The 14,347-nt window shown below is 35.3% G+C and overlaps 1 protein-coding gene across 1 annotated transcript; it reads left to right on the forward strand.

Moving 5' to 3' along the window:
* Positions 1–12,387: 12,387 nt before the first annotated feature.
* On the forward strand, positions 12,388–13,020 carry LOC129893851 (uncharacterized). The gene is made up of 2 exons (XM_055969275.1): positions 12,388–12,501; positions 12,688–13,020. Exons 1-2 carry the CDS (start codon positions 12,388–12,390, stop codon positions 13,018–13,020), a joined length of 447 nt encoding a protein of 148 aa, XP_055825250.1.
* The last annotated feature ends 1,327 nt before the right edge of the window (positions 13,021–14,347 follow it).

A 14,347-nucleotide genomic window follows, 5' to 3' on the forward strand; every position in this document is an offset into this window, starting at 1 on the left:
ACTCATAGGGGCACAATGAAGCATGCAACTTAATACTCTTTAGCATAAATCATGAAACTCAAATATATAAAATGTATGAGACTTAACTTAATGTTTCAAACCATACTCAGGGAAATAAACTGAATAATGTGTAATAGTTTATGAAGCCTCTAAAATACTGACTAAGAAATAGGCAATAGGACAAGCCCACGGCTACCATAAACTAATAATTAATAACTAAAATGTAATGATTCAATATCACCTCTAAATGCAAAGAGGTCTCACCAAAAGTTGGGTAGAAATCGATCTTCAACAGTGTGCTAGTTGAGGATATCTATCATATGTATCTTCATTATTTTATGATACAAGTCGAATGACGTCAAAACATGGAATGTACGAGTATGTAAAATGACAAAAGGAAACTTACTATGGATACTCAACTCAAGAACTCAACTCTAAAAATATCTAAACTCAAATAAGCATGAAATATAATAAGAGACAATGCTTTAAAAAGATAGTAATGCAACTCAGTGTAAAAAATATAATAATTTACCTCTTGGAGAGTTTCTCTAACCGACAACCATCACTTATGAGCTACGGTTATGATATAATGAACTATTGTCTTTGCCACATCCATTCAATACCTTTCCAGGGTAAGGAACGCAAACTCATCTCTACATCCAATAAAAGTTCTCGTTTAGGATAATGAGGAGTTGCCCGGATGAACAGTACGATCCTATTGTATGCTGCCTATATATTTTATGAGGTTCGAGTAGTTCTATAAGCTTATCTAAAATGGTGCTCATTACTACTCCCAAAATATAATTTATTATTCTCATAACTCAAAAGAGTATTTTTACTCAATTAATCATTTAGTCTCTTTTGGACTTAGTTCAATACTCAACACTTCTCAACTCATCTCTTCTCTTTAAACTAGATATAAACTCAACTCAATGAATACATTTGAAAGAAACATTTGACTTCTCAACTAAATCTCATAATAGGTGTTCAAATATGCTCAAACAATTTTAACTCAATAATTCTCATGCTCAAAATAGTGATTAAGAGACACATCAAACTCAACTCATGCTCAAAATTATAAATTAAAGGCTTCTCAATCTCAACTCATGCTCAAGTTATTTTTCAATCAAATGATAAAAAATAATTAATCATTCTTTAACTAAAATAGCACATAAATTAATCAATGTAAAATTCAGCTAGGATTCATGTGAGCGCAACCATGAATTCCAAATCTCAAAACTGAGCTCCAGAAATACATCAAAGTATATTTGAATATGCACAAGAACAAAATGGAATTTATATAGAAAACTCTAGAATTCGCAATATTGGAATTAAAAACTCAATCTTGAAACTCAACTTGACTATATAAAGATGTAGGGCATGAGAAAAAACTTAGTACAACGTTATGATAGCCTTACATACCTAGAAATGAGATTTTTTAATCAAAAATTGAAGATTAGGTTGAAATCCTTGAACCCTAGATTTTCCTCTTCTCTTTAATACTTGCTCTCGCAAGTTTTTAGGTTTTTAATAGGAGAAATACCACATTGAGTACAGATAAGGGCAGATTTTTCCCAAAATGTAGTGGGTTAAGTTTGAGAAAGGTGGGGACAAGATAAGTTTGTCCCTAATTAAAACTGGAGATTGGCAAAAATTTTCCTCCCAGTTCCGCGAGGACCTGGTCTATGAATTCAGTTTCAACAAATTATCTTCTCTACGATGTGGGAAAATTGCGCACTCCAGTGACTCAAAAATTTCATTAGGCCATAATAATTTCCCAGGCCCGTGCAGTCCTGGTCCCAGATTCATTTTTCTAAACAAACAAAGTTCTTGGATGCGGACTTAGTCCCTAAAAATAATCTAAGTTAGAGTAATATAAGGCATTATAGTAATTCCAATTATGGTGGTCATCTTAATTTTTGCCAAAAGTACTCCAACCAAAATTCTTCAAACACTCCAGCACCGAAGTTCAATAAGTATAGGATGGCTAACCTTATGGTTCAAGGAGGAGTTCAGAGTGGAAAATCCATTCCCCCATGCAAGAAATATGGAAGAAACCATGTAGGAGAATGCTTGGAGTGATCAGTTTCATGTTATAGGTGTACCAAGATGGGTTTACATGTAAAATATTATAGAGGTGGTACTCTACCCTAAGCTCAAACTCAGGCAACAAGCCAACCGGTTCATCAGGGTGCTACATTGGTTTCCATTGGCAGTCAATACCAAAATTGATTTTATGCTCTTTAGACTAGGTAGGATTTGGAGGAGTCTCCAGATGTGGTGACTAGTATGTTAAATATGAATTTGATGTTTATGCATTGTTATATCTTGGTGCTACTGTATCATTTGTTACTCCTTATTTATTCATAAAATTTTTTGTTAGTCCCGAGATCTTATTATAGCCTTTTTCACTGTATACTCCTGTAGGTGATTCAGTTGTTGCTAAAAGAGTCTATATAAATTGTCCAATTTTAGTTTTTCATAAAATCACCTCAATTGATCTTGTAGAGCTTGATATGACCAATTATGATGTATTCTTGGTATGGATTGGCTTCATACATGTTATGCTTGTATATGCTGTATAACCCAAATGGTCAAGTTTTAGTTTCCCAATGAGTCAGTCCTAGAATGTAAAGGTAGTAATTTTGTGTTAAAGGGGCAATTCATCTCGTGTCTTAAATCTCAAAAAATGACTTCTAAGAGTGTCATTTATCATCTAGTATGGGTTAGGAATACAAATTCTGAAGCTCCTACTTTTGAGCCAATTTTGGTTGTTAATGAGTTTCCAGAAGTATTTCCCAATGACCTCCTAGGTATCCCTCTAGAAAGGGAGATAGACTTTGGTATCGACCTTCTCTTTGATACCCAACCTATCTCTATTCCTCCTTACCGAATGGCTCAGGTAGAACTTGAAATGTTAAAGGATCGATTAAAATATTTATTGGATAAGGGTTTTATTAGACCGAGTATCTGTCCATGGGGTGCTCTAATTTTCTTTGTTAGGAAGAAGGATGGTTCTCTTTTCATGTGTATTAACTACCGTTAATTAAAAAAGGTCACGATTAAGAATAAGTATCCCATTCCACAAATTAATGACTTGTTTGATCAAATTCATGGAACAAGTTACTTTTCAAAGATTGATCTTTGATCAGGTTATCATCAATTTTGAGTAAGAGAGTGTGACATATCTAAGATGGCTTTTAGAACTCAGTGTGGTCACTTTGACTTCTTATTTATGTATTTTGGATTAAAGAATTCTCCTGCAATTTTTATGAATTTGATGAATAGGGTGTTCAAGCAATATTTGGATATGATCATTATTATGTTCATTGATGATATTTTGATCTATTCTCGGAGTAAGGATGAGCATGCCAATCATTTAAAGATTGTTTTAAAAATTCTCAAGAATCGTCAATTATTTGCTAAGCTTAGAAAGGGTGAGTTTTGGTTTAGGTCAATTGTTTTTCTTGGCCATATTGTGTCCGATGAAGGTATTATGGTGGATCTTAAGAAATTAAAGCGGTTAAGAATTAGCCTCGACCTTTGTCTTCTTCCAATATTCAAAGTTTTTTGGGCTTGGCCGATTATTATAAATAGTTTTTAGAAGGATTCTCTTCTATTGCATCGCCCTTAACTACTTTGACTCAAAAGAAGCTGAAATTCCAATAGTCTGAGGAATATAAAAAAATCTTCTAAGAGTTGAAAGATAGGCTTACCTCTGCTATGGTATTGACTCTATCGAAAGGTTCAGATGGGTTTTTTGTATATTGTGATGCTTCAAGGGTTTTTCTTAGTTGTGTTTTGATGCAAAATGGTAAGGTGATATCCTATGCTTCTAGGAAACATAATGTTCATGTAAAGAACTATTCGACTCATGACTTGGAGTAGCGGCAGTTTTGTTTGCTTTGAACATTTATAGACACTATCTCTATGGTGTCCACGTCAATGTATTCACCGACCATAAGAGTTTGCAATATATGTTCAATAAAAATGACTTGAACCTTCGAAAAAGGATATGGCGTAAGTTGCTGAAGGATTATAATATGGGTGTGTTGTACCATCCAGGTAAACAGAATGTCATTGCCGATACTCTTATTAGATTATCCATGAATATTATTGCCCATATTGAACATAAAAAGGACTTGGTTTGTGATGTTTATAGACTAGCTCATTTGGGTGCTCACTTGGTTGATTTGGAGGATGGTGGTGTAATTGTCCAAAATGATTCTAAATCGTCTCATTTAGAGGATGTTAAGGCAAATCAAGATGATGATTCTACTTTAGTTAATTTGAAGAAAGTGGTAGCTAAAAAACCCATTGAGTCTTTCTCCCAAGGGGGATATAGTGTGCTTAGATATCAAGGCCATTTGTGTGTTCCCGATGTTGATGGCTTAAGGAAAATTATCTTATACAAAAATGATAGTTCACGGTATTCTATTCATTTGGGTTCCATAAAGATGTACCAAGATTTGAGGGAAGTGTGTTGGTGGAATGGCATGAAAAGGGAAATTGCGTAGTTTGTAGCCAAATGTGCTAATTGTTAACAAGTGAAGGTTGAGCATAAAAAACTGGGAGGTTTAGCTCAAGATATTGATGTTGCTACTTGGAAGTGGAAAGATTTGAATATGGAATTCATTTTAGGTTTACCTTATACCTGTAGGCAACATAATTCTATTTGGGTGGTTACTGACCGAATGACTAAGTTGGCGCATTTTGTACCCATCGAGACTTTCTATTCAGCCAAGGAATATGCTAGACTTTACATTCGTGAAATGGCTAATATTCATGGTGTTCTATTATATATTATTTCGGATTGAGGTACTCAATTCACATCTCAGTTTTGGAGGTATTTCCAAAAGGGTCTTGGTACTCAAGTTAAGTTTAGCACTACTTTTCATACACAGATGGATGGTCAAGCTAAATATACTATTTAGACCTTGGAAGACATGTTGAAAGCGTATGTCATTGACTTCAAAGCAATAGCTACCATTTTAGCATTCAGATGGCTTTATTTGAGGCCTTATATGGTAGGAGATTTAGGTATCCTATTGGTTAGTATGAAGTTAGTGACGTTCTCTTTATAGGACCCGAGTTAGTGCATGAGGCTATGAAAAAAGTTAGACTTATTAGAGAAATATTGAAGACTGCCCATAGTCTTCTTCAAATGTAAGGAAAAAGGAACTTGAGTTTGAGATGGATAATTGGGTTTACTTGAAAATCTCACCAATGAAAGGTGTGATACATTTTGGAAAGAAGGATAAGCTTAATCCCCGAGATATAGGCCCATAACAAATTTTGAGTCGAAATAGCAAGGTGGAGTATGAGTTGGATTTTCTCTAGGAATTGGCATCAGTGCATCAAGTGCTTCATGTGTCCTTGTTGAAAACATGTGTGGGTTATCCTAGATCTATTGTGCCTTTTGATAGAGTGGGTGTGAACGAGAGCTTATCCTATGAGGAGATTTTGATTGAAATTCTAGACCAGCTGTTATGACCCAAGCTAGGTCCTAGGTGTTACATGATGATTAGAATGGCAAGGGACTCAAACCAAGCGTCTTAGCATACATCTCATACATAAGGTAAGTAAATAAATAAGAAAATATCATAAAACGGAATATAAGTCACAAACTACCATCTCTAATAAGGAGAAAAGCTCAAAGCAACATGACAACATAGACTCCATGAACATCTAACCTGCCTATACTAGTCTAGATGGGGCATAGGACAATTTCCTAGCTCACCCAAAATTTGAAAGTCATGAGGAACAATAAAATTATATATGTTTCATCCTCGAATAATTAGGAATCACCAATAATAGGAAGTAAGCTCAATCTCTTTCCATAAGCGGAGTATGCGTAATGATCATCGGACCCTACATTATCATACAATGTAGGCAAAAATTATGTGTTAGTACATGAAATGTACTATGTGTGTGAGAAGTATGCATGAACAATAATAATAGGACATAGTCACTATGAACATGGGATGCATGAACAATATCATAAAAGCATGAGTAAAACTTGAAAGCATTTGAAAATCATATCATAATCATGTGGTCAATACAACATAAACACTATAAGATCTTATAGAACATAATGTATACATATCTGGAACATTAACCTTAACTAACATGTAAGACCATATGAGTTATAACATGGAATCCAATATAACTCCCACACCGAGAAGACAGAGGCTACTTGCAAAGGTAGACTCTATATTATAAACTATGAGCTATATGTACATCCACTAGCTAAGCCATAAAGCCAAACCTACGGTGGCATGTAGTTAAGGAACTAATGATTGCTAATAGGGTCCCCTCATAGATTCCAATCATGAAGTTTGCTTGGATCTTAGTTAATCCCAAGGAAATACTTTAAACATAGTCATTAGAAAGGATGAATCAACCAATCCAATATCATGAAAATATAACATAAGGATAACTCCTTGAAAACCATGATCATAATTTGAAATTATGGATACTTACCTTTCTAAGCATCCAAGCATAACTTACATATCATGAGAAAACCTTTCACAATTCATGGTGTTATACTTGAAAACGTACTCGAATCACAATACATAACTTTCATAACTCATAGTTGAGAATACATAAACTTCATGATCATAAGTCCATAATTCATACTTGAAATTGATTGCATAATGAATGGGTCATTGAAGAACAAATTGAAAACATGCAATTGAATTGAAAGCATGCATGAATGAACCACTGTGATTAAAATAAATCATATTGAGTTGACACGTGTGGAATTTGACCAAAACTAGAATATAGAAGAAATTTATGAAAAGTACATTGAAGAATATTTAGGACTCCAAGGATTGAAGAAGGATCCATGGATGAATTCCACATACCTGAACTTAGAAATCCTGAATTCCTCTCCTTCAATGGAAGCTTGGAGAATTCACTCTAGTTCTTTCCTTGGAGAGAAATTGGGAGAAGCTTGAGAGGTTTGATCTTGTAATTGGGAAGAATGAGGGTTTAGGAGTGTTAGGAATTAGCTATAGTCTAGGAATTAATCCCTGAAAAAATTAAAGCACATTAATAAAACAATAGGAAAAGACTCGAGTGCCCCTAATAAAATTGGGTGAAGTACACTTGACAGGCCCTCTATACATCCTTGAAAAGTACCATAGACCATAGATAGGTTTGTAGACATGATAGGGGGGTTAGGTCTGGGCGAAGGGTATTTTGATGGTTGGGGTTACAAACCATGAGTCATACGACGAACTATGAAGGCCTTCCTGAAAACACCACCAAGCAACTTACTGAATTACTCCTATATACGATAGGGTCTACGGGTCCTAGATGGCTTCAAGAAGTCAACTTGTTCAATACCCTTAAGGGTTGAGTTTCCATGGACCATCCTATGGTGCGTGAACAGGTATACAGGTCGTAGACCCCTTTGTGTACTTTTTTTAATTTTCCCCTTACCCTAGCTACTTCCATAGGACCTCTTCAAGGGTCGTGGTTCCTTTCACATTCCATCAAAGGGTTTGTATAATCCATATATATATAGCCCCTTCAACCTCTTGGTTCCTTCATAACACCTTAACGGTAACTACTTCGTTGTTCCTAAACATTCTAACTTATCAGTCTTGAATCTCAACTAGAACCTCCTCATAGGATAAACTCTCCTTCACACCAAATTTGTCCAAAGGCACAATAGAGTTAGGATCACCCACACATTTACTCAACAATGACAAATGAAACACTGAATGCACTGATGTCAATTCAGAAGGCAAATCCAACTCATATGCCACCTTACCAATTCCCATTAGGATGTGATATGGGCCAACATATAGAGGAATAAGCTTCCTTTTCTTGCCAACATGCATAACACCTTTCATGTGTGAGATTTTCTAGTAAATCTAACCATTAACCTCAAACTCAAGTTCATTTTTCCTCACATCTAAATAGGACTTTTGTCGACTCAAGGTAGTCTTTAATATTTCTCTAATGAGTCTAACATTTTCCATAGCCTCAAGCACTAGCTCTAGTCTTATCAAGGAAACTTCACTAACTTCAAACCAACCAATAGCAGACCTACACTTCTTATATTATAGGCCCTCAAATAGAGCCATCTGAGTGCTAGAATGGTAATTATTATTATAAGCAAACTCGATCAACAGCAAATGATCATCCCAATTTCCCTCGAAGTGAATGACACAAACTCTCAAAATATGTTCCAAGGGTTGAATAGTACCCTTGGATTGACCATTATTTTGAGGGTGAAAAGTTGTGCTCAACATAACTTGAATACCAAGACCCTTTTTGAAGGACCTCCAAAACTGAGATGTTAATTTAGTACCCTCGATCCGAAATGATAGATAATAGAATATCATGATGCTTAACGAGCTCACGAATATAAAATCTAGCATAATCTGTGGCTGAATAGGGAGAATTAATGGGGAAAAAATATGCCAACTTAGTCATTCAGTAAAAAACCACCCAAATTGAATCATGCTGCCTACAAGTACAAGGGAAACCCGTAATGAAGTCTATATTCAAGTCTTCCTACTTCCAAATATGAATCTCAATATCTTGAGCTAAACCTCCCAATTTTTAATGCTCAATCTTCACTTGTTGACAATTCGGATATTTGGACACAAACTCCGCAATATCTTTTTTCATGCCACTCTACCAATACATCTCCCTCAAATCTCTATACATCTTTGTGGAATACGGATGAATAAAATAATGCGAGCTATAAGCTTCAGACAATATCAGTTCCCTTTATCCATCAATATTAAGAATGCACAAATGGCCCTAATATCAAAGTACACCATCTCTCCCTTGGGAGAAAGCCTCAATGGCTTTTTTGGGAACTTCTTTCTTTAACTCAACCAAAGTTGGATCATTGTCTTGATTTGCCTTAATATCCACCACAAGAGACAATTTGGAACCATTTGGCATAATGAAACTTTGAATATCGAAAGGAGACAAGGTTCTAGGACAATTCTTAACCACTTTGGTTTTCTTAAGATCCACCATAGTACCTTCACATAATACAATATGGCCACAAAAAGCTACCGACCTCAAAAAAACTCGAACTTGCTAAACTTAGAAAATAATTGGCAGTCCTTGAAGACTTGGAACATCCTTAAGTTATCAGCATGCTCCTTTTCACTCTGAGAATAAACCAAAATATCATCAATGAACATAATAACAAACATATCCAAATATTACTTGAACACCCTACTCATCAAATTCATAAAAGTTGCAGGAGCATTCGTAGTACAAAAGAAATAACTAAGAATTTAAAGTAACCATACCGAGTTCTAAAAGTTGTCTTTGAAATGTCACTTTCCTTATGCAAAATTGATGACAAACCGATCAAAGATCAATCTTTAAAAAGTAACTTGCACCTTGAAGTTAATCGAACAAGTCATCAATTCTTGGAATGGGATACTTATTCTTAATAGTGACTTTTTTCAATTGTCGATAGTCAATGCACATACGGAGAGAACAATCCTTCTTTCTAATAAAAAGAACTAAAGCACCCTATGGAGATATACTCGACCTAATAAAAACCTTATCTAACAAGCCCTTCAACTAATCCTTTAATTCCTTAAGTTCCACTAGTTCTATTGGTAAGAAGGAATTAAGAGAGGTTGGATACCAGGGAGAAGATCAATACCATCTATCTCCCTTTCAAAAGGGATACCTGGGAGATCATTGGGGAAAACCTCTGAAAATTCGTTAATAAGCAAAACTGACTCAAGAGTATGAGCTCTAGAATTTGTATCCCTAACCCAGACAAAATGATATATGCAATCTTTGAAAATCATTTTCCGAGCTTTAAGTCATGAGATGAATTGATCCTTAAACACGGAATTGCTACCCTTTCATTCTAGGACTGGATTATTAGGAAACTGAAACTTGAGCACACGGGTTCTACAAATGAGCCTGTTCTAAATGAGAATTTGTATCCCTAACCCAAGTGATTAAGTTTCAATTTCCAAATGAGCCTGTTCTAGATGTAAAGCATAGTAATTCCATGTTTAAGGGCTTATTCATCTCATGCCTTAAATTTCGGAAAATGATTTCTAAAGGTTGCATCTACCATCTTGTATGAGTTAGGGATACAAATTCTTAAGCCCCTACTCTTGTGTCAGTTTCTATGGTCAATGAGTTTCCAAAAGTGTTTCCCTATGATTTCCCTGGTATACCTCCCAAAAGGGAAATAGACTTTAGTATTGATCTTCTCCTCAGTACCCAGTATATTTATATCCCTCTTTATAGAATGACTCCGGTGAAACTTGAGGAGTTAAACAATCAGTTAAAGGATTTGTTGGATAAGGGTTTCATTAGACCGAATATCTCTCTATGGGGTACTCTGATTCTTTTTGTGTGAAAGAAGGATGGTTCTCTTCGCATGTGTATTGACTATCGATAGTTGAACAAGGTTGCGATCAAGAATAAGTATCACATTCAAAGGATTGATGACTTGTTCAATCAACTTCAAAGAGCTAGTTATTTCTCAAAGATTTATCTTCGATTGGATTATCATCAGCTTCGAGTGACAGAACGTGACATTCCAAAGATGACTTTTAGAACTCGGTATGGTCAGTTTGAATTTTTGGTTATGTATTTTTGATAAACAAATGCTCCTGCAGCTTTTATGGATTTGATGAACAAGATGTTTAAAAAATATTTGGATATGTTCATTATTGTATTCATTGATGATATATTGATCTATTCTCAGAGCGAGCAGGAGCATGTGGATTGTTTGAAAAGTGTCTTGAAATTTCTCAAGAATCGTCAATTATTTGCTAAGTTTAGAAAGTTTGATTTTTGGCTGAGGTCGATAGTGTTCCTTGTCCATATTATTTCTAGTAATGGTATTCAAGTTAATCCAAAAAAAATTGAGGCAGTAAAGAATTAGCCTAGACCACTTTCTCCTTTAGATATTGAAGTTTCTTGGGTTTAGCTGGTTATTATAGATAGTTTATGCAAGGGTTTTTCATCTATTGCTTCGCCTTTTACTACTTTGACTCAAAAGAAGGTAAAATTCTAATGGTTTGAGATATGTGAGAAGAGTTCCCAGGAGTTGAAGGATCTACACACTTCAGCCCCAATTTTGTCTTTGCCTGAAAGGTCTGATGGTTTTGTTGTGTATTGTGATGCCTCAAGAATTAGTCTTGGTTTTTTTTGATGCAAAATTCTAAGGTGATAGCCTATACTTTTAGTCAACTTAAAGTGTGTGAAATGAACTATCTGACTCATGACTTAGAGTTACCGACGGATGTATTTATGTTGAAGAGTTACAGATACTATCCTTATGGTGTTGATATTGATGTATTCACTGATCATAAGAGTTTTCAATATGTTTTCAAGCAAAAAGATTTAAACCTTCAACAAAGAAGATGGCTTGATTTGCTGAAGGATTTATGATCCTGGAAAGGTAGATCTAGTTGTCGATGCTCTTAGTAGGTTGTCCATAAATAGTATTTTCCACATTGAGGATGAGAAGAAGGATTTAGTTTATAATGTGCATAGACTACCTCATTTGGGTGTTATCTTGGTTGATTCTAAGGTGTGTTGGTGGTGTTATTCAAAATGGATCTGAATCGTCCCTTGTGTCAAATGTGAAGGCAAAGCAAGATAATGATCCAAACTTGGTTGAGTTGAAGAAAGAGGTCTCTAAAAATCCATTGAGGCTTTCTCCCAAGGGAAAGATGGTGAACTTTGATATCAAGGTTGATTATGTGTTTTCAATGTTGATGGCTTGAGGAAAATGATATTGTTTGAAGCTCATATTTTCTAATATTCTATTTATCCGGGATCTACCAAAATGTATCATGATTTAAGGGAAGTGTATGGGTGGAATGAGATAAAGAAGGATACTACAGAATTTGTGGCTAAGTGTCCTAATTATCAACAATTGAAGGTTGAGCATAACAAATCAGGAGGTTTAGCTCAAGACATTAGCATGTCTACTTGAAAGTGGAAACACTTGAATATGGACTTCATTACATGTTTGTCTTGTACTCATATGCAAAACTACTCGATTTAGGTTGTTGTGGACCGAATGACTAAGGCGACATATTTTTCTTCCCATTAAGACTTCTTATTCAGCTGAGGAGTATTCTAGACTTTACATTCCTCAGTTGGTTAAGCATTATGTCTATCATTTCATACTGAGATACTTAATTCACATCTCAGTTTTGGAGGTCATTTCAAAAGGACCTTGGTACTAAATTTAAGCTTAGTACAAATCTTAACCCACAGACTTATGGTCAATTTGAAAGGACCATTTAGACGTTAAAAGATATGTTGAGGGCTTGTGTGATTGACTTTAAAGGAAATTGGGATGATTATTTACCATTGATTAAGTTTATCTATAATAATAGTTGTCATTCATGTATCCAAATGGCTCCATTTGAGGCATTATATGGTAGGAGATATAGATCTCTAATTGGATTGTTTGAGGTGGGTGAGGTCTTCTTTATAGGGATCGAGTTGGTTTATGAAGGTATGGAGAAGGTTAGACTCATTAGTGAGATATTGAAGACTGGCCAAAGCCGATAAAAGTCATTTTCGGATGTACAGAGAAGAGAGCTTGAATTTGAGGTTGACGAATGGGTTTACTTGAAAATCTCGACTATGAAGGGTATGGTGTTCTTTGGTAATAAATGAAATCTTAGTCCTTGTTATGTAGGCCCATATTAGATTTTGAGGCGCTATGGCAAGATAGCTTATGATTTTGATTTGCCTTCGATGTTGGCATTGGTGCATCCAGTGTTTCATGTCTCTTTGTTGAAAAAGTGTATTGGTGATCTTACCTCCATTGTTCCATTGGAAAGCATTGGTGTGAAAGATAGACAATCTTATGAAGAGGTTTGGGTTGATATTTTAGATTGTCAAGTCCGGAAGTTGAGGAATAAAGAAGTTTCCTCCATGAAGGTTCTATGGAGGAACCAACTAGTTGAAGGTGCTACATGGGAGGCTGAAGACAATATGATGTCCCATTATCCTCATCTCTTTCCCTCTATTTCAGCTTGAGGTATTAAGTTTACTCATGTCCACTCTTTCAAAATCATGTGTTTCAGTCATTCTCATATTTTCGTATGCATGCATGTTCATGAAATGAGTTTTAAATTCATGTTTTAGCTTAGGGTTGATTACTCTTGTTTATGTATTTTTAATGTGTCATTGCATTCATGTTGTGTTGGTAGGTTTGATTCCCTACTCTTTCCATGCTAGCTTGAGTCCTATTTGGGGATGAATATTCCCAAGGGGGAGATATTGTAAGACCCTTGAAGTCAAAAAGTTGAAACAGGAAGGAAAATGCAGATGGTGCAGCTTTTGGCATTCCATGAGTCCAATCATGAATCATTTAGGCTTCCACGGTCATGAAAGGTGACCGTGGAAGGAGGCTGAGGTGTTAGAAATTTGAGATGGGATCACGTGTGGATATACGGTCCTTGAAGAAGTCTACTAATCGTAGACCAGTTCGTAGAAAGGCTCCTAAGAGTTTTGAAAGGAACTGACTGGATGGGTAGAGTCTACAGATCGTGATGCATTCTACGTACTGTTGGAGGGTCTATAGGTGGGAAAGAAATTTGATCTAAGGAACCTATATGGGAGGTTATACGGCCTATGTGAAGTTCCACAAGCCATAGACCCCGTCATAGAAGAATATCTTTAGAAATTTTCTTGGGCTTCCCTCAACGTGACCCTATACAGTTTGTACAGAGTTTCACGAACCATACAGGGTGTTCGTGGAACCTATGCGACATTTATTTCTTCAAGGGACTTCAGGACATTTTCCATTCTTTTAATATTTAAGCTATTCCATTTTTTCCTATTTTCTAATACCTATAACTACCCAAACCCTCCAAATTTCCCTCATTATATCCTAAGCTCTCACACACAAAATCTTCTCTCTAGAATTCTCTCCAAATTTTGTTTCTAAGTCAAGGCTAGGGTTTCAAGTAAAGATCATGTCTCCCTTATTAGAATCTTGCATTAGGTATTTGATTGTCTAGGTATGTGAAAAATTCACCAATGAATTCCTTTCATCCATTGGGTCCCAAAAGAATCTCAATATCCAAGTTCAATTTCACTCAATTCAATGAGGTCTCCATGTCAATTCTTCATGGATCTTTTCTAATTTGATTCAACTGACCTTATTCTATATTATTATGCATGAAATTATTAAGATACATGATTTCAATTGATATTACATGGACCCATGATTTATGTCTATGATTTTCAAGAACTATGAATTATGATCATGAAATTTATGAAGGATTTACGAATATTTTATGAAAGTAATGAATGATGTTTCAAGAATATTTTTTCAAGCATGTATCAATGAATTGTTAAA

The sequence above is a fragment of the Solanum dulcamara genome, chromosome 1 (assembly GCF_947179165.1).
Source record: "Solanum dulcamara chromosome 1, daSolDulc1.2, whole genome shotgun sequence".
Lineage (NCBI taxonomy): Eukaryota > Viridiplantae > Streptophyta > Magnoliopsida > Solanales > Solanaceae > Solanum > Solanum dulcamara.

Coding starts and splice junctions, on each gene's coding strand:
- LOC129893851 (XM_055969275.1), top strand. CDS start 12,388: ATGGCTCCATTTGAGGCATTATATGGTAGGAGATATAGATCTCTAATT. Junction 12,502..12,687: donor TTTATGAAGGTATGGAGAAG/GTTAGACTCATT, acceptor GGCCCATATTAG/ATTTTGAGGCGCTATGGCAA.